This window comes from Crocuta crocuta, unplaced genomic scaffold (assembly GCF_008692635.1).
Source record: "Crocuta crocuta isolate KB4526 unplaced genomic scaffold, BGI_CrCroc_1.0 scaffold9, whole genome shotgun sequence".
NCBI lineage: Eukaryota > Metazoa > Chordata > Mammalia > Carnivora > Hyaenidae > Crocuta > Crocuta crocuta.
This window is the reverse complement of record NW_027551567.1, coordinates 6748963-6770056: the sequence shown is the minus strand read 5'-3', so window position 1 is coordinate 6770056 and position 21094 is coordinate 6748963. Positions and strand designations below refer to the sequence as shown.

At 35.9% G+C, this 21094-nt stretch overlaps 1 protein-coding gene across 1 annotated transcript in view; it reads right to left on the bottom strand.

Annotated features, from left to right (window-relative positions):
• Positions 1 to 21094, bottom strand: part of ME1 (malic enzyme 1) — a 175911-nt gene that overhangs the window by 146169 nt on the left and 8648 nt on the right. Inside the window, exons 2-3 of the mRNA XM_077750285.1 lie at positions 4766 to 4899; positions 540 to 689 (exon numbers count right to left, since the gene is read on the bottom strand). Of these exons, the coding sequence (XP_077606411.1) occupies positions 540 to 689; positions 4766 to 4899 (284 nt within the window). The remainder of the gene's footprint in view (positions 1 to 539; positions 690 to 4765; positions 4900 to 21094) is intronic.

Sequence of the window (21094 nt, the reverse complement as noted above, 5' to 3'; positions counted from 1 at the left end):
AAGTATTTAAAGTAATATAATAAAATAAAGCTATGGATTTAGAAAAATTATATTCTATATTTTACACATCTTTAAAGGTGACTACTATTTCACGTAGGGAAAATCAACAAAAGAGCTCTTTTATTTTTTTATTCATTATTTTTTAAAGAGCTACTTTAATGCCAATTCTTAATTTAGAAAATGTATTCATTTTCAGAAAAATTTTAAATCTTTGTTTTAACTTCTAAAATGTATACAAAATAGTGTTAATTAACATTTCAAAGTCAAGCTTAATTATGATCAATTTCTTTGCAAACAAACAAGTTCATTTATTGTCTATAAAAGAAAACCTAAAATGGCTTACAATACTTTCCCATGATCTTAAACCTAGAAAGAAAATACTATATTTTTTAATGTTTATATATACTTATATCTGAAGTTCTTTTAAATGAAATTTGATTTCAATTTTTCCAAAATTAAATTCCATTCAATAATTTTTATTATAAAAACTTTACAAAATAATAAAGACACAAGTGTATTTAAAATGAAAGTTTACATACCTTGGCTTCCGAAATGCTAAACTATATTGTTGGCAAGCCAGACCCACAGTGGGGGTATAGACAATAGGCATGAATTTCTCAATATCAGACATTAGCACTCTGTAAAAGAGCTTTTCATTTCTATCTTGAAGATCCATTAAGAGAAGGTACCTGTGGAAATTGGACACAATGAGATCTATATTCCAACAAGTCATGAAATAGCTGCTTAGATTTTTAACCATTTTTCAACAAAGTATTAAGTATTTTTTACGTTGCAAAGAAAACATCTGATCAAAAAGGACTTTAGAAATATTCTTAAACACCTGAAAGAATGAATAACCATAAACCTGAGCACGTGTCATTCAAACATTAAAAGCACTGCTCCAACAGCAGTTTTACTTAATACCTGGAGAGATTTTATCTCTACTTTAATATGAAAATGCCACTACAGATAAAATTTAAATATTAACTAAGTAAATAGACTTCATCATTTAACTTGTAGTACTGAATAGCCAAGGGAAATAACAGGTAGACAATATGGAATGTAGCACTGATTCTAAAAATTACTAAGGCAGGCAAGTTCCAGAGCCTTTTCTTATCATTTTATCAAATGGCCTTTTTCTTTCTAGAGCCATTTCTAACCTAGAGTTATCTTTCTAACCATCAACCTTATCATGTTACCTGTAACCCTCAATAATTCATAGAATAATACCCAAACTGTTCAGTAACAACTTAAAATAGTCTTGCAAAATTGTGCTTAATAATCTTACCAGCCTTTTTAGGTTGATTTTCATTCCCTGGAAGAGTTGAAAATGCACAGAATTTGAAGCCAGAGATACAAGGATTCTAATGTTTGGCAAATAGATGGGTTACACCAACCCCTATAACATTTAGGAAGATGATGACTTTAAGGCATGCTTTTAAAACTGATTTAGTAATGTGGAAATCATCACTGCTAAATCAATGATCAATTCTCAGACCTCATTTTATTTTACCTCTCAAAATATTTGACACCAGGTGCCTTTCCTTAGAGCTCAATACACTCGTTTTACTTGACTTCTGGGCCATCATATTTTTCTTGGTTTTCCTCCTGTCTTATTGGTTATTCCTTTCCTGTTTTGTTGCTGCTTCCTCCTCTTCTCTGAAAGCTAACACTAATCTCTAATATATTAGGAAATTAAGTTAGCTTTACCCTTAATATATTCCCAAAATCTAAACACCTTCATTGCTACCCTCCTGGGTCTAATCTCTTGTATTAGTAATTATTATTATTGTAATAGTCTCCTAAATTCTTCCAGCCTACATTGTATTCTTAATGTTGCAGACAATCTTTCTGAAAGATAGACTGGGTCATGTTGATCTTCTGTTCAAAACTTTGAATAGCTCCCCATCTCACTCAGAATAACACCAAAGTCCTTTAGTGCCTTTAAAGCCATTCATAAATTGTCCTCCATTACCTTGCTAAGTTCCTCTCCCAACCTGCCATTTTCCACAAGCTCATTCTGATCCAGAAACAGGTCTTCCTGTTGATCCTGGAACCTACCAGCTGAAGAACACTGTTTCCCAGATTTCTTCAGGGCTAATGGCCTCTCTGCCTTTGATTATTTGCTCATAAGTCATCTTCTCAATGAAGTCTATCCTGATCAATATAACAATATAATAAAGCAAACGAATCATACTATCCCCAATATCCTCAGCCCTTCTTATCCTACTATTTTTTCCACTAGCACCTGTCAATTTTTAGCATATTATTTTACTATTTAGTATTTAATAATTTTTAAAAATAATTTACCTAAGTTCCATGAGGACAGAGATCATGGTCTATAATCCTAATGTCTAAAACAGCACCGGACAGTGAGCTGATGCTCAATAAATACTTGAGAAACAGTCTGTGGTAAAAACATGAATGTGACTAGCTCTTACAGAGGTAAATGGCCCAGGAAAAGAATATAAAGTAAAAACATCTGAAGGAAAGACTAGTTTGAAGGATAGGCTAGCAGAACAAGTGAAAGAGATTGTAAAGGAGTTCAAGAAACAGCAAATATACACATCAGGCAAACAGGTCAGCTTCCTTCCTCAGCTGTCCCTGTCATCACCCATGGGCTCATGAAAAGTAGCCACAGCAGTGATGGAGGTTATCCATGGGCTCAGCAACATGGACTTTCACTCACCAAGACCAACCTAGCTACAGACATTGCTGAGTACCACATCTGCCAGCAGAAGAGACCAATGCTGCACACCTGATATGGTACCATTCCAAGGAATGACTAGCAAGCTACATGGTAGCAAGTTGATTACACTGGACTGTTTCTATCACAGAAGGGGAAGTGGTATTTTTTTTTTTTTTTACTGGAATAGGCACTTACTATGGATACAGATTTGCCTTCCCTGCACACAATACCTCTGCCAAAACTACAATCCATGGATTTATCAAATGCTTTCAACACCATTACGGTATTCCACACAATATTTCTTTTAATCAAGGAACTTCCTTCAAATGAGAGCTAATGAAGAGTGGCAATGGGCTCATGTTCTAGGAATTCACTAGTCTTACCATGTTTCCCACTATCCTGAAGCAGCTGGCTTGACAGAATGGTCGAATGGCCTTCTGAAGACTCAGTTATAGTACAAGGCAGGTGGCAATACCTTGCAAAGCTGGGGCAAGGTTCTCCAGAATGCTAGCTATGCTCTGAATCAGTGTCCAATATATGGTGCTATTTCTCCTATAGCCAGTATTCACAGCTCAAGGAACCAAAGGATGGAAATAAAAGTGGCACCACTCACTAACCCCCGCCCCCCCATTCCAGTGACCCACTAGCAAAATTTCTGCTTCCCATCCCTGTGAACTTATGCTCTACCGGCCTAGAAGTCTTAATTCCAAAGGGAGGAATGTTTCTACCAGGAGACAGTGATTCCATTGAACTGGAAGTTGACACCAATGCTAGCCACTCTGGGCATATGCCTCTGAATCAACAAGCAAAGAAAAGAATTACTTTTCTTTTGGGGTGGATAGGGATGGGGTGATTGATCCTAACTACCAAAGGGAAATTGGACTGCTACTTCATTATGATTATTATTATTATTAATCTCTTCAACCCTGCACCAGAAAGGAATCCTGCCAACAGACTGCCTTTGGATTCAAACTGCAACTCTCCCCCTGGTTTCCGCCCTACCAGTCAGCCTAAGGATTTAGGACTTACCTAGGCTCCATAATCACGTGAGCCAATTCCTTAAAATTAATTAATTAATTAGAAAGAAAGAAAGAACGAACGAATGAACCAGCAGGTTGTATGTGTGTGTATATGTTAGGTCTTCCTCTCTGGAGAACCCTGGCTAATACAAATACTTGCTAGGTATTGGTTTGCGACCTCTTCTAACCTTTGCAACAATATTTTCAAATAACTATTACTTCTTTTAACCCACAAATGAAAACCCTAAGGTTTGGAGGATTTCAGTACCTTAATAAGAAAGGACCGGGTCAAAAGCACAGGGCCAGGCATGTATAGTGGTCATGGAAGTGGCTAAAGCAATTTGCTTAAGGCTAGTGAAATACAGCCAGAATTCCAACCAAGGGCTATCTAATTTCAAAGGTAGGGAAAATATTATCTTCACCTTTGTGCAGACACAGAAACTGAATTCTAAAAATAAGTGACCCAAATTTGCAGTAGTGTTAGAACCAAGCTTGGAAGTTGAAAAAGTATGCTTTTATCTACAGTGAACTTAGAGTCTGACTAAAAGCCACTATGACCTGTTTTGCTCTGTCTAGAATGGCATTTCCTGGGGTGCCTGAGTGGCTCAGTCAAGCATCCGATTTCGGCTCAGGTCATGATCTCATGGTTCATGAGTTCTAGCCCCCCATCGGGCTCTGTGCTGACAGCTCAGAGCCTGCTTCAGATCTGTCCCCTCTCTCTGCCCCTCCCCTGCTCATATGCTATCTCTATCTCAAAATAAAAAATATATATATTTCAGAATAGCATTTCCTGATAATTCACCTTAATAGCAACCATTTGATCACAAGAGAAAAGTAGTCTCTCTGAGGACACAGTTTAGAAAAGAAAATTTTATATTACTCAAATGTTGCTACCGAGGGTACATTTTTTTAAAACATCATTGTATTTCTAGGCAAATTCTTCTCAAACTTGACTACTCCATCCAAATCACTAAATATTTTAACTTCCTCATCCAATAAAAAATAAAGTAGACAACTCATAAGAGAAATATAAAAATCATCTTCAAGAATATGTTACCTGTCAAAGTCAGAGGTCAGACGCTCAAAATTTTTAATTACTCTAAGAACTTGGATATCCTGACTGATGAAGCAAGGTGGCAACAACCCATGAATATTCAACTGTTGTCTCTCTTCCAGGGTAAAAGCCAAATCCTATGGAGAAAAAAAAAAACAATAATTTGAAGGGAATAATAACGAAAAACTACAGATGTACACCCACACAGGAAATCCAATAAATATATAGAATTAAAAACAGAAGATCTGGTATTGTCTAAATAAGGCCATTCAACTGTATAATCTCTCAATACCTCAGTTTCCTCATCTTTAAATATTAGAATACTATAATATTTCAGATCTGTTTCATTCATATCTGAGATTTGAAATTAGGTAATGGAGAAAGATGTGAAGATATGAAAATGAAAGATATAAATATTATTACTGTCATTAAATATATAATTGAATAGGAGTTACAAGAGATTTTTAAATTATGAACATGAGTAGACCACCGATGACCTCTGTTCCTCCTCCTAGAAAATAGATCAGGAAATGCCTTATATATGATTGAAGCACCCAATACTGCTCCCCGAAACTATCTCATACTATTCATATTACATTTCTAGCTACACAAAATTTCTCACAATTGCCTAAACATATCACACCCTTTTATTCTTTCATGACACTACAGACAAAAATTTTTCTCTGCTTCTCTGCCTTTCAAGCCTGACCTTAAATGCTCCCTTCTCCCTAAAGTGTCTCTAAAGCCTCTCCAGACTCAGCTAGTATGTCCATTAGAACCCTATTATTATACTATGTTATCTGTTTACATTAACATTGACTGTATAAAACACGAGGCTCAAAATAAGCAACTAAATATAACTGATGGGCAGATACAAAAACCCAGAATGGACTAAAGAGATTTTCTGGAATGTAATAAGAGGGGAAGTAGCAGAGAAACCCCAGTAGTCATTAATATGGAAGAATGGAACGAGCAGTTCCCCTGGAGATGACTCTTCCTTGGGCCATTGAAGCCCAAGACACTTCTTTGGCTATGCTGACAATTGTTTCTCTGGCTCTGGAAAAAATGCACCAGCATGATGATGGTTGGGTTTTTTCATTATAACCACCTGCTGAAGCCACTACTGACCGCTTGGGTGGGTAGAGATGTATCCACTGACTTTGTAATGTGTGATTCTACAGCCATCCTCTTCTACCTTTGAAAGTTTCTTGCAATGGTAGAATAGTAATTCCTAAGTCTTTAGAAGGTTTATTATTCAGGGAAAAAGACAAATTTAGTTCATCCCAGAGGTAGAGGACAGGCCCTAATTGTTGAGAAATGAACACATCGAACCTCAGAAAGTGAGTGAAGGAGGTCAACAGATGAGCAACTCTCTCCTTCTTCTAATTTTTTGTACGGATAGGCCTATTTATTCATGTCACTGATGAAAAGGCTTATGTTTAATTCAATTCCTGGGTCAGGGGACAGACTGAAGAAAGCAAAATAGATTAGCCCACTGAACGATGCCTAGTAGAGCTCTCTAAATTGCCTGCAAGGGCTAGCTGAGAGTGATGGCTCCAGAACCTCCAAGTATGAGAAGCTGTATACAATCTTGATTTCTCAGGAGGTTTCCAAGTGCATCAGCACAGCTGGTATCCAGTTTCCAGATATTCTTCTCCAACAGGAGCCACTCTTATGACTGCAAGTGCCCCCATTGTTACATGTTCAGTTGGGGGTCCTCTGGGGCTTTTTTGTTCCCCAGGAGCTGGATGGGCCCTTTCCTAATGATAATCCATAGTGCTCAGCTGAGCCTGACCCAACCATTCTCTCCTGGATGACTAGAGAGCAGCAGACAGTGCAGCCTGTCAGTCTTTTGCCTAGGAGTTCCAGTAGACACCAGGAGACACGTGGTATTGCTGGAAACTTCTGCATGCCATTTTCCTTTTTATCTGTGGTTTGTGTCCCCAACCACAGTGTAAATTCCATTAGGTCAGGATTTTGCCTGGATTTTTTTTTTTCACCACTTCATTCTTAGTGCTTAGAAAAGTACCTAGGACTAATACATGAATTAGTAAAGTCAGAGGATATGAAGTCAATGTGCAGAAATCTGTTGCACGTCTATACACCTATAACAAAGCAGCAGAGACAGAAATCAAGGAATTGATCCCATTTCCAACTGCACCAAAAACAATTAGATACCTAGGAATAAACTTAGCCAAAGATGTAAAAGAGCTGTACTCTGAAAACTATAGAAGACTTATGAAAGAAATTGAAGAGGACGTGAAGAAATGGAAAAGCATTCCATGCTCATGGACTGGCAGAACAAATATTGTTAAAATGTCTATACTACCCAAAATAATCTACACATTTAATGCAATCCCTATCAAAATACCACCAGCATTTTCCACAGAGCTAGAACAAACAAGCTTAAAATTTGCATAGAACCACAAAAGACCCCAAATAGACAAAGCAATCCTGAAAAAGAAAAACAAAACTGGAGGAATCACGATTCCAAATTTCAAGATATACTACAAAGTTGTAGTCATCAAGACAGTATGGTACTGACACAAAAACAGACACACTCATCAGTGAAACAAAACAGAAAACCCAGAATTGGACCCTAAAATATATGGTCAACTAATTTTTGACAACGCAGGAAAGACTATCCAATGGAAAAAAGACGGTCTCTTCAACAAATGGTGTTGAAAACACTGGATGGCGACACCTTCCCAAAGATGACATCCAGATGGCTAACAGATACATAAACAGATGCTCAACATCACTCATCATCAGGGAAATACAAATCAAAACTATGATGAGATACCACCTCACATTTGTCAGAATGGCTAAAATTAACAACACAAGAAACACGAGTTGTTGGTTGAGGATGTGGAGAAAGGGGAACCCTCTTGCACCGTTGGTGGGAATGTGAACTGGTGCAGCCACTCTGGAGAACAGCATGGAGGCTCCTCAAGAAACTAAAAATAGAACTACCCTATGATCCAGCAATTGCACTATTAGGCATCTACCAAAAGGATACAAAAATACAGATTCAAAGAGGTACATGCACCCAGCATTAGTATCAACAATAGCCAAACTATGGAAAGAGCCCAAATGTCCATCCAGTGATGAACGGATAAAGATGTGGTATGCATATATGTATACACACACAGACATACACACACACGCACACACACACAATGAATTATTACTCAGCCACCAAAAAAAAAATGAAATCTTGCCATTTGCAACAACATGAATAGAGACAGAATATATTGTGATAAGTGAAATAAGTCAATCAGAAAAATACAAATATCCTAGGATTTTACTAATATGTGGAATTTAACACATAGAAAGGTAGGAGGGAGGGGACGGGGAAGAGAAGAGAGGGAAAGAAACCACAAGAGACTCTTAATGATAAAGAACAAAGTGAGAGCTGCTGGAGGGAAGCTGGCTGGGGGATAAGCTAGATCGCTGGTGGGTACTAAGGAGGGCACTTGTGATGAACACTGGTATTGTACGTAAGTGAGGAATCACTGGATTCTACTCCTGAAACCGACATTGCACTGTATGCTAACTAAAATTAATTAAATTTCATTAAAATAAATTAAATAACTAATTAAAATTTAAATAAAATAAATAAATGTTAAAAGTACAAAACATTACTGAGATCCAGTAATTTGCTACATAAACAAAATGGAAAACTTTAAATATTTAACTTCTGAGAAATACTAAAATTTTAAAAAATAGTATAATTGCTGCTCAGTGACTAGAATATTAATTCTGGTAAATTTAAGTTTAAAATGAAGAGCTAGCAGTGAGGGACACTGTGTAAAAAATGTAATTGTAAAATGGAAAGCATACTTCACTTGTTAGAGACATAACTGGGAAGACTGATCATTTAAAATATGCCATGAATGACTCTTCAGAATAAAACAGAATTATGTACAGTAATGTAATTGAAAAAGAAAGAAAATTCAATAAATTTTTCTCTTGCTCAAAATGAAAAATTTGGAAGTTGAAAATGGGAAAAAGCTAGAGTAAAATTCAGTCTCAAAAATACATGAACATATGTAAAGAATCAGTAAATTTCTGAATATTAAGCCTTGAAAATATGCCTCCAAAATGAGAATCAAAATTATCAATATTCTGAGAATAAGACTTATTGTCAGAAGCACTAATTAATTAATTAATTAAATTTCATTAAAAATTTCATTAAAAATTAACATATGCTCCTGTGTTCACTTAATAATAGCACTTAATCATTTATTGGTATATTAATTAGCCAATTAATTTTTACATAAATTTTCCAATGTTGTTCTGACCTAACAGGTCTCCCATTGTATGCCATGTGAATGACAATGTCACCTGGCTATCTTCTGATATTCTTTGATGTTTAGTAACTACAAACCCCCATATACTGTTAATCAAATATTCCATGACATAATAGTGTCAATTCAACTCTGAAACAACAACAACCAAAACCAAAGCAAAGCAAAACAAACAAACAAACAAACAAACAAAAAACCTATGGCTTAAAAATTGGGGGAACTGGTCCAAGTTAAAGTCCTATGATTGGGTTCATATACTATTGCTACCCTTTATGAAAAGAAAAGTTAACGTATAAGCAAACTTAAATCTTAAAAAGCCTGAAAATTTAAAAATATATATGGCATGATTTTGTTTAAACCACAGTTTTTAAGAATGACACATCAAGGTGATTCCTACCAACCAGCAGCTTCCCAGAAAGTATGTAGCAAATAGTAAGTGGAATTCTGAACCATTTAATAATCCTGGCTCTAAGTTTCATTTTTTCATACTAACAGACACATATTCATATATAAGTTTGTACAAATTACAAACAGTAGCTTAATACATTCTCCTTATTAAATGCTGGCTTAATACAGTGAAACACTACCTTAATGCATTCTCCTTATTAAAAGCTGATGTAACTAATATCTGTTTCAAAGAATTTTTACCTTAGGGTTATGCCTATCCAACAAAGGACAGTGTATCCAAAGTATACATGCAGCTTCTAACTTCCATTTGATTTCTATTGAGTCTTTCATGTAGTTAAAAAGTTTAGACGTCTATACATATATTAGGTTTCCAGACCACCTATAATTCTAATTGCCTAAAAGTGTTCTCATTCACCCAAGGTTCAACCCTGGTTTTCTCATTTTCTGTCTTTCTTTTACTTTCCCTATTCCTTAAGAAACCTTTTGGACAAGATCCCTAGACAGCAGAATGGTATGCTGTTTCACTGCTGAGGAGAGCGCACAGGACAACTATTCTTCTGGACTCTACTAATTGATCTATGTATATCTTCTTGAGAAAACTGAGACCATCAAGCAGAAATGAAAACAAAATTCCTGGCATCACAAGAGACTTCTATTAAAAACTGTGCTTGCATGGTAACTGAGAAAGAAACTTTTTCCTAAGTAATTTATCAGAAATGATTACCATAAAAGCAGAAAGGATACATTCTGAACTCTGCTCTAACTTACATCTTTAATGGTTGAACTTCAGTAATTTGCCTTCGTTTTTTTCCTGAATAAGGACTCAACGTAATCAAGTAGAATAGCAAAAAGGAAATCACTGTCTAAATCACAATATCGAAGTAATCTATGTATGTATAATTCATTATAAAATGTATTTATTGTAAGGTTTGTTTTTATTATTTATTATTCTGAAATAAAGAGATCAAAGTGAGCTGTAGCTTTAAATGTCAATATTTTCAACTATGTATTAACATAGTTTATATGCATATTTTATAACTACAGAAAGAGAAGTGATACTAATTTGTCCTGGATACATTCTACTGAAAGGTTTCTTCCCCTAGATCTTCCAGACTGCCAAATACTGTTTTTTGAAGTTGATTTATTTAATTCTAATTGACAACATAGATAATGATTTCTAGAATTTTTTTGGTGGTGCACAACCTTATTTCTTCAAAACCAACCAGCCAGATAGAATACACATTTCCAAGGTAAAGTTTTTAAATGATTATTTTGAATGCATTCATCTGTGCAACCAAATTCTCTAGTGATAGTCTCCTTTAAGAGGCAGAAAATCAATTAGCTAAAACCAATAATATATTAACAACAGCTTCTTTAAGAAAACATTTGGTTTCATTACATAGCAATTAATTTTTACTCATCTGATATAATGTCATTTAAACTGGCATAGGTAATGATTACAAATATGTATCTAAAATATACTTGGCCCCAGATACTCTAAAATTTACAGCAAAATCATAACTATAACACCTAAAAATCATTTCATCTAGGTACTTTAGGATATAAGTATAACTATTGTGTAGTTTAAGTGAAACATTTGCTTAATTAATAATAAAAAAAAGAACACCTCCACCTAAGAGAGCCAATGGATTTTTAAAATATTGGATGAGAGATTTAACTAAATAGTTTAAGTATTTTTAAGGGCAATATTATGTTGCCTATTATAGAAAATATTATAGAAAAAAATAGTGAAGGGGTGCCTGGGTGGCTCAGTCGGTTAAGCGTCAGATTTCGGCTCAGGTCATGATCTCGTGGCTGGTAGGTTCAAGCCCCACATCGGGCTCTATGCTGACAGCTCAAGAGCCTGGAGGCTGTTTCAGATTTTGTGTCTCCCTCTCTCTGTCCCTCCCCAGCTCATGCTCTGTCTCAAAAATAAAATAAACATTAAAAAAAAAAAAAAACTCTCCCTCCCTTTCCTCTAAAAACAAAAAAATAAAAAATAAAAAAATAGTGAATATCTCATGTAACTAATTGAATATTGGACTGCATGTGAAAACCAGAACAGTCGTATGGATACAGAATGGTTGTAAGTGTTTTGGTTGTGGACCCTCCTGATTACATGGCTGGTTGGGAGCTGATCTTGCTACCACTGCCTAGTATCACAAGAGAGGACCATGCTGTGTGTCATCAGCCCAGGAAGAGATCAAAATTGAATTTTCATAGTAAAGTTCCTACAGAATGTATATCACTTTCACACATGGACCTAATCACAGACCTTCAAGGAGTCAGTGAATAGAATTCAGGAGTCTTTAAAACATGGGAGTCTTTTTTTTCACTAACTCGGTGAAACTTCGTATTTCTTTCCATCGTAAAAGAAGATAACAAACAAGAGAAATAGTTGTAGTAATTTCTGTGACTGTCATAAATAGAAATAACATTTTTTATCATATTAAATTTCTGGCATATATTTTGAAATATCATGTATGTATATCATTACTTTGAAATTACAATAGTTTTAGACCCACAATAAGGTTGTTTTATAAGATGAAAAGGCACATGAGTTAGTCATGTTGACAACCTTCATATTGATCTCTTTAAAAAATAAAATTTTACTTTAAATCGCTCATATTTAAATATATTGACTTGCTATTTAAGTCTTCCATAAAGAGAATATATCTTATAATATCACACATTTACTTTTTAATACTTTGATATGTATTATCATACTTGGCTTCTTTTGTAACACTGTGTATTCATTCATTTGAAACCACTGCTTTAAGAAGGCTGTAGACTGCACCAAATTTCCAAAGGAGTCTTTGGTACAAAAAAACTTTTAAGATTTTGCAGATAGCAAAGGAAATAATCAACAAAACAAAAGGCAACCTATGGAATGGAAGAAGATATTTGCAAATAACATATCTGATAAAGGGTTAGTATTCAAAACATATAAAGAAGTTATCAAACTCAAACTCAACACTCAACTTATAAAATTCAATCCAATTTAAAATGGGCAGAAAATATGAATAGACATTTTTCCAAAGAAAACATACAGATAGCCAACGGACAGCCGAAAAGATGCTCACCATCACTAATGATCAAGGAAATGCAAATCAAAACTACAAGGAGATACCACCTAACACCTGGCAGAATGGCTTAAATCAACAACACAAGAAACAACAGATGTGAAAATGTGGAGAAAAAGGAACCCTCATGCACTGTTTGTGGGAATGTAAACTGGTACAGACATTGTGGAAAACAGGTATGGAGGTTCTTCAAAAAGTTAAAATTAAAACTACCCTACACTCCAGCAACTGCACTACTATTTACCCAAAGAATACAAAATATTAATTCAAAGGGATATATGCACCCCAATGTTATAGCAGCATTATCTACAATAGCCAAATTACAGAAATAAATGGATAAAGAAGATGTGGGGTGTGTGTGTGTGTGTGCGCGCGCGTGTGTAAAATAAAATATTACTCAGCCATATAAAAGAGTGAAATCTTGTCATTTGCAATGACATGGGCAGAGCTAGAGAGTATAATGCTAAGCCAAATACGTCAGCCAGAGAAAGACACATACCATATGATTTCATTCATGTATGGAATTTAAGGAACAAAACAAACAAGCAAAGGGAAAAAGAGAGAGAGGCAAACCAAAAAACAGACTCTTAACTATACAGAACAAACTCATGGTTGCCAGAGGGGAGGTGGGTGAAGTATGTGATGGGGATTAAGGAAGGCACTTGCTATAATGAGAACTGAATGTTATACAGAAGTGTTGAATCACTACAATGTACACCTGAAACTAATATTACACTGTATGTCAGTTAACTGGGATATTTAAAAATCCTTAAAAAAAGATAAGAATTGTTGCAGAGAACTATGTTTCAGTTTCCAAGGGATGTATTTCACATATCAACATGATATTCCCAGAAACGCCACAAGATGGCTTTCTTACTTCAGATCCACTGTTGAGATTTTCAGAAATGTTTTCTCCTCTTAGTTACTTTGCGGGAGTTTGTGAAGCTCACTGAATTGGTCAAGGGGCTCCAGGGAAACAAAATGAATAGGGTGTGTGTATAAACAACACATATATGAATAAATTTATTATAAGGAATTGGCTTATACAATGATGAAAGCTGACAAATCCCCAGATCTGAAGTTGGCAAGCCGGAGACCCACGAGAACCAATGGTGTAGTTCCAGTCCAAGCCCAAAGGACTGAGAAATCAGGAGAGCTGACAGTATAGTTATAGTCCAAAGGCCAGCAGGCTTAAGATCCAGGAAGAGCCAGTGTTTTAATTCAAATCCAAAAGTAGGGAAAAAAATCGATGTCCTAGATTGAAGGCATTCAGGCAAGAGGGCTTACCTCTTCCTCACAAGAGGGTCAGCCTTTTTGTCCTGTTCAGACTTGCAATTGACTGGATGAAGCCCAACCACATTATGTAGGGAAGTCTGCTCTACTCAGTCTACCAATTCAAGTGTTAATCTCATCCAGAAACACCCTCACACACACACCCAGAATAATATTCGGCCGAATGTCTGGACACCCAGAATAATATTCGACCAAATGTCGGGATACCCAGGGGCCTAGCTAAAATGACACATAAAAGTAATCATCACACTCACCAAGTATTTTTCACCAAATATTTGCTGAGCAAATGCCATAACGCCTGCAGGCACTGAGCCAATGAAACAGTGATATGTCAAATATCATGAAGCTAACAATGCAGAGAGCTTAATAGGATATTACATGAAGAGCTACACAATTATAAAATAATACTGTGATAAGTACAAGGGAAGAAAAGGGAAAATCTACTACCAAACTTAACTTAGGGGCTTACGAAGGAAGAGCCCACTGAGTAGTGATATTAAAATGGGGATCTGGAAGCACCTGGGTGGCCCAGTAGGTTAACCATCCAACTCTTGGTTTTAGCTCAGGTCATGATCTCACAGTTCCCGAGATCTGACAGCACAGATCCTGCTTGGGATTCTTCCTCTCTCTCTGCCTCTCCCCCACCTGCACTCTGTCTTTCAAAATAAATAAAAACAATAAAAAAAAATAAAGTAAAATGAGATATGAAGGAGAAATGGAAGAGTAGGAGTTGACCAGCTGAAAGACTCAGGGTGACTGTGCAGGAAACAGCAAGGACACAAATCCCGATGCAGAAGGGCTTGGCTTCTTGGAGAAAGTCTAAGGAAGGAAACATCAACTAAAGGAAGAATGATTAAAGGTGACCCTGGAGAACACAGGCAGGAGCCAGCACAGGCAAACCCATATTAGCCAGTATATAACAGGAACACCCAGTTTTTTGCCGGAATAGTGATGCCATTTCATGAAAACGCTGCGAGTTAGCAGTGCTCACCCACAATATTTGTTATTCACCCTACTGAGGAATCCCCATCCCAAGGCTAGCTCACTAAAGAAAGAGAAAACAGGGTCTCAGAACCAGTTTCTGAGTACCAGACAAATGATAGAAGGCTCATCCTGGGCTCGAGATTCTCAATCTGTCTCCCACGTCCCTGTATGATTCACATACACACTCCTAACTGCAACATTTGTCTTTGTAACACCACCTCCCAGCTACCACACTTAGGGCAGATCTGAGTAATGTCCTGCAGCAATAACATTCTAATAAGAAAATTAACTTTAAAAAAATATATAAATTTATAGATAAATATATAAATCAGGGGCACCTGACTGGCTCAGTCGGTTAAGCATCCGACTTCAGTTCAGGTCATGATCTCGTGGGGTTGGTGAGTTTGAGTCCCACATCTGGCTCTGTGCTGTCAGCACAGCACTTTAGATCCTCTGTTTCCACCTCCCCCCCCCCATTTTTCCCCTCCCCTATGTGTTCTCTCATAAATAAATAAATAAATAGAAGTCATACAATATTTCTAGTATATAATGGAAACATACTGAGCTCTACAAACCACAATTACACCTAGAAAGGGGAACAAGCTAGCTGGGGCACAGAAGTGAGAGGGAGATGAACTTTTCACTTCTTTATATTTTTGCCTTTATACAGTGAATCTGTAAGGCTATTAAAAATACTAAAAACTATTAAGAACTATTTATCTCAAGCTCCAAGATTTGTTAAATCTCTACCCTCATGTTTCTGGCGTCCCTGGCTAGGGCAGAGACTGCTAGACGTTTACTGTAACATCTGTTCTCCCCTTCTTCTGCAGTGAGAGGACCCTGTATTATTTGGGGTAGTAATGTAGACAAAAGACTAAAATTCCAGACTCCCCTATAGAAGACGCCCTGTTGAATGAGTCCTGAACAATGAATGTGAGTGGAAAGGATGTGTGGGATGTGGGGAAGGGTCCTTAAAGACAGCTAGCTGACTCCACTGGAAAGTGGCTCTTGGGTTTCTTCCATTTCTTCCAGCAGCCCGCTTGGAATGTGCAAATGCTATCTAAGAATGATAGCTAGGACCATGAGTGTTCTGGAAGATGAAAGTGCGGCATGTTCCTGATGACTCTCTGACCCACCAAACCGGCCTAGACTGTCTACCTCTTATTTCCTTTATGTGTGAGAGAAAAATACGCTACGTCTTAATCAGATCACTGTTACTTGTTTTAACTGTTGTTGTCCTTGCTGTTATATGTACCAAAACCAAGTCGTAAATGATAAAGTGGTCATTCTTACACCCGCTAATGGAAAGAGATTCTCCAACACACACGCAACAGCATATTCACCCCACAATGTACCATATAACCTGTGGAGAACTTATAAGCATATTTGAAAGGCAGAACAGAGCTATAAGAATGTTAGGTCAAGAATTAACCATCATTTATCCATTTGACAAACTTTTACAGAATACTAACTATAATCCAGGTCCTATGAGCAAGTATGTGAAAAGATAAAGCTATGATTAAACCAGCATCACAACCCTACCCACCTCCCCAGAGGAATTTTGAACCTTGTAATTTCTGTAGTATTTTCTCCATCACAGCATGAAGAGAAACAGAAGTATACAAATACCAACAAGGCCAAGCATTTTTATAAATGCTTAGACTATAGTAATTTCACAAATTATGTCACATTCTTATTTTTACATAAACCATTTTTGACAAAATAACCTTTATTACTAACATTACTATAGCAAATAAGTACCCAGTGAAATGAGGGGGGGATGTGAATATATATTGCAGAGCATATTTCTGATGTTTTCCCCTAAAACCAAGTTAGACTGAGTTTCACACATTCACATACTAAAAATAATAATCTGAGGGTTCTGGTTCTGTGCAAAATGGTATAAGCATACTTTATCTTGTCTCTCCCAATGAATCCAACTATAAACTGTATACAGAATGCATCAGGCAGCTATCTGAAGAATCTGAAGTTAGTGGCAGCAGAGGAACGGGGAAATCCCAGATATCACCAAAACAACAGTGAGTTTCCTGCAGTTTTGCCCTTCGGTACAGCCTGGGTTTTTTTTCCCTCTGTAATCAACTGGCCTTGACTAAAAAGCAACAGAAATGCTAGAAGTGCAACTGTGTGCAGACAAAAAGAGTGCCAAGAAAAGCTTTCTTTTTCTGGTCCAAGAATCAGGAAAGGAGACCCTTAAAGATCACAGCAGAGGGAAATCCACTCTTATTTTCCATTCTTTCTAGCCCCAGCCCCCCAGGAATCCCACAGTGGGTGGCAAGAACATGACCTGAATGCTGCAGATGTCTAAAATTGTAAGATAGGAAAATCATTCTTTTTAGCCAGAGAAGCAATGGTCCCAAGATCATGGATTAAACGTCTGTTGCATTTCTCTTTGTCTTCCAGTCACTTGGCCCTAAGTGCAAATGCAGACAGAGGAAGTATACTGCAGAGCAAGCAAACTAAAGGACCAGCTTTCCGGCTAGTGGGCTGGAAAGGGAGGCTCAAAGAAACAGAAAGTATCACTGAGGTCAAAGAATAAAGGGAACTCACGAGAGCAATCCCATAAAGTTGTATATGAACTCCTGGGCTCACCTCTGAGCTATGCATAGAGACTTGATCTTAAACAGTCTCACAAAGGATCTGAGAACTAAACTATGGTGTAAATTGCTGTATGGATCCTACTGGGCAGTACACATGATGAACAGATCCAAACAGCACTAGAAAGTGGCTTTGGAAATGGAATATTGGAATCACAACCCACTGAATGAGGGTCCAGCTTATGAAGTGACCTAACCAGTTTGACTGACTGCAAAAACCAAGAACTGTATTCCCCTTGGGATTTAACCAAAACCTAGAATGCAAATGTCCAGGATACATGCAAAAATTACTCAGCATATGAAGAAACAGGGAAATGTTAACTTTAAAAGGAATATAAAATCAATGACAACACAGAGAATGAGGTCATCAAAAATTTTAAAAGTTATTGTAACCATACCCCAAATCATAAAGGCAAAATTTTTTGAAATGAATGGAAAAATAAAAAGTCTTGGCCAACAAATTAAAGCTATAAAGAACCAAATGGAAATTTTAGAACTGAAAGATATGATAACAAAAATAAAATATTCATAGGATGGGCTCAAGAACAGAATGGAGATAAGAGAGCAAAGGGTCAGTAAACCTGAAGATGGATTAACCAATCTGAAAAACAAAGAAAAAAACTGGAACAGAAAAAGTCAGAGCCTCAGGGGCCTGTGGGACAATACCAAAAAGCCTAACGTTTGTATCAACACAATGCCAAAAGGAGAGGAGAAAGAAAAAATATTTGGAGAAATAATGGCTAAACACTTATCAATTCTGGCACCAGGTGTAAACTTACAAATTCAAGAAGCTCAGCAAACTCGAAGAAGATAATCAAAAAATATCTAAATCCAGAAAAATTATTTCAAAATGCTGAAAACTAGAAACAAAGAAAACATCTTTAAAGGAGCCAGAGAAAAACTTACCCACTCATTGTACACACACAAAAATTCGAATGACTGCAGGTTTCTCATCAGAAACAAGGGAGGCCAGAGAGAAGAGGAATGGCATTTTTCAAGTGCTGAAGGTAAACAACTGTCAACCCAAAATTCTATAACTTGTGAAAACACCCTTCAGAAAAGAAAGTGAAATAAAGACATTCTCAGATGAAGGAAAATGAAGACAGTTGGTCTCCTGCAAACCTGCTGTAAAAGAAATGCTAATGGAAATTCTTTAGATGGAAAGGAAATGATCCCTGAGGATAACCTAAAATGACAAATATCAGGGTAATTGTAAAAGATGATCTTTCCCTCTTAAATTATTTAAAATATGTATAATAGTTAAAATCAAAATAACAAACATTACATTAAATTATTACATCAAAATATTTTTTTCATAACAACTCAATAGAAAAACAATCCAATTAAAATGGGCAGAGGATCTGAATAGACATTTTCTCAAAGAAGATATACAAATGGCCAACAGACATATGAAAAGAAGCTCAGTATCAGTAATCAGCAGGAAAATGTAAATCAAAACCACAAGGTATCTATTCATACCTGTTAGAATGGCTATTATCAAAACACACACACACACACACACACACACACAAGAAATACAAGAATTGGTGAGGATGTGGAAAAAAAGGTTCCCTTTTTTTGAGGTTTTTGAGGAAACTTTTTTTCCACCCTGTTGGTGGGAATATAAATAGGTATATCCACTATGGAAAACAGTATGGCATTTCCTCAAAAAATTAAATAGATTTAGCAATTCTACTTCTGGGTTTTTATCTGAAAAACAAAAACACAACATGAAAACAATATATGTGCCCCCATGTTCACTGCAGCATTATTTGCAATTGCCAAGATATGGAAACAACCTAAAAATCCATCAATGGATAAATGAATAAAATGTGGTATATGTGTATGTGTGTGTATCTGTGTGTATGCATATATAGAATACAATTCAGCCATAATAAAAAAAAAATAGGGAAACCTCGCTATTTGCAACAACATGGATGGACAGCATTATGCTTAAGTGAACTAAAGTCAGAGAAAAACACGTATATGATTTTACTTACATGTAGAATTTAAAAAGAAAAAACAAAAACAAAAACAAAAAGTAAGCTCATAGATATAGAGAAGAGAATGGTGGTTCCCAGAGGCGGGAAGTACATGGATAGAAGAAATGGATCAAGGTGTTCAAAAAGTATAAACATCCAGTCATAAAATAAATCTCATAGGGATGAATGTACATACAGCATGGTGACTATAGTTAATTATACTGCATTGCATACTTCAAAGTTCCTAAGAGAATAAATCTTAAAAATTCTCATCACAAGAAGAAAATTTTTTATAACTATATGGTGACAGATGTTAGCTAGACTTATTGTGGTGTTCATTCCACAATATATACAAATATCAACTCATTATGTTGTATACCTGAAGCTAATTTAATGTTACATGTCAATTATATCTCAATTTTAAAAATTTTATGTAACATATGTATGGAGATTAAGTCGATAATATAATAACTGTAACATAGTCAAGGGAAAGTAATTAGACATATGATAAGGTATCAACATTCCAAATGAACTGACAAAATGGTCACTTTAAGTAGACTGAAAAGTTATATATAGTATAACTCTTATAGCAAGTACCAAAGCCAAACTATAAAAAGATACTGTCAAAAACTCAAAGATAAAATGGAATAAAAATACTCAAACAGGAAAGGGAGAAATAAAGAAATGAAAAACAAAGAGAATAGAACCTAATAATAAAATAGTAGACAGAAACTCAAACATACCAATAATGCCATTAAATGTAAATGGTCTAAACACAGAAACTAAAAAAGAGATATTACCAGAAAATGGCAACAGTTACAAGCAAAATTAGTTAGATCATTGCAATCTCTCACCTACGTGTTTCTGTAAAGATGAGAAAATGTCAGTTATAACCTCTCTGTATGTCATTATTTCCAGCTCTTCTTTTTGACTTCTATCATTGGATCTTTCAAACCAGTAATGTTTCTGTGTTATTTATTAACCCTTAATTCTCAAATGGAAGTTATAATACTGGTTTCCATTTTCCCAATTTCTCAAGTGAATTTTCTCATTGGTAAAACACATTTCTTGAGAAATTTGAGGAATTCCTATATGGAGACAGTTTTTGTACCTTCAGTGTGTCCTGCATGAAGAGAAAGAAGTATGTTAAAGTCTGCTAGTGTTAGTGTTTATTCCTCTTTGCATGTTCTATAGGGTCTTTTTTATGAGGGTGACTGCTGTGTTATTTGGTGCATAGATATTACCTTTTTAACTTTATTCAAAATTGTACTTTCCGGCAATATAAAGAGTATTTTGTCTCACTTAATCCTTTTTGATATAGACGCTACACTGTCTGATGTCAGGTATAACCCTGATTTCCTCCTGTTTGCATTTTCCCATGTCTTTATCTTTTGTGTTTCTACAGCATTTTGTTTTCAACATATCTGTTATCTATAGCATAGTTTGCCTATGCTCTGTGAAACAATATGAAAACAATTTTATTAATAGAGGAGTTATTCTCATTTACATTTACTGACACTGATGAAGGATAGAAGCAGAAATTTTTCACCTTTAACGTAGAAGGCTGATCTATGGCATCCAAAACTCTGATAAGAATCAAATACATGCTAGTTAGTACATTCTTAAAGGGCCTCATGACTACCTGGATATCTCACCA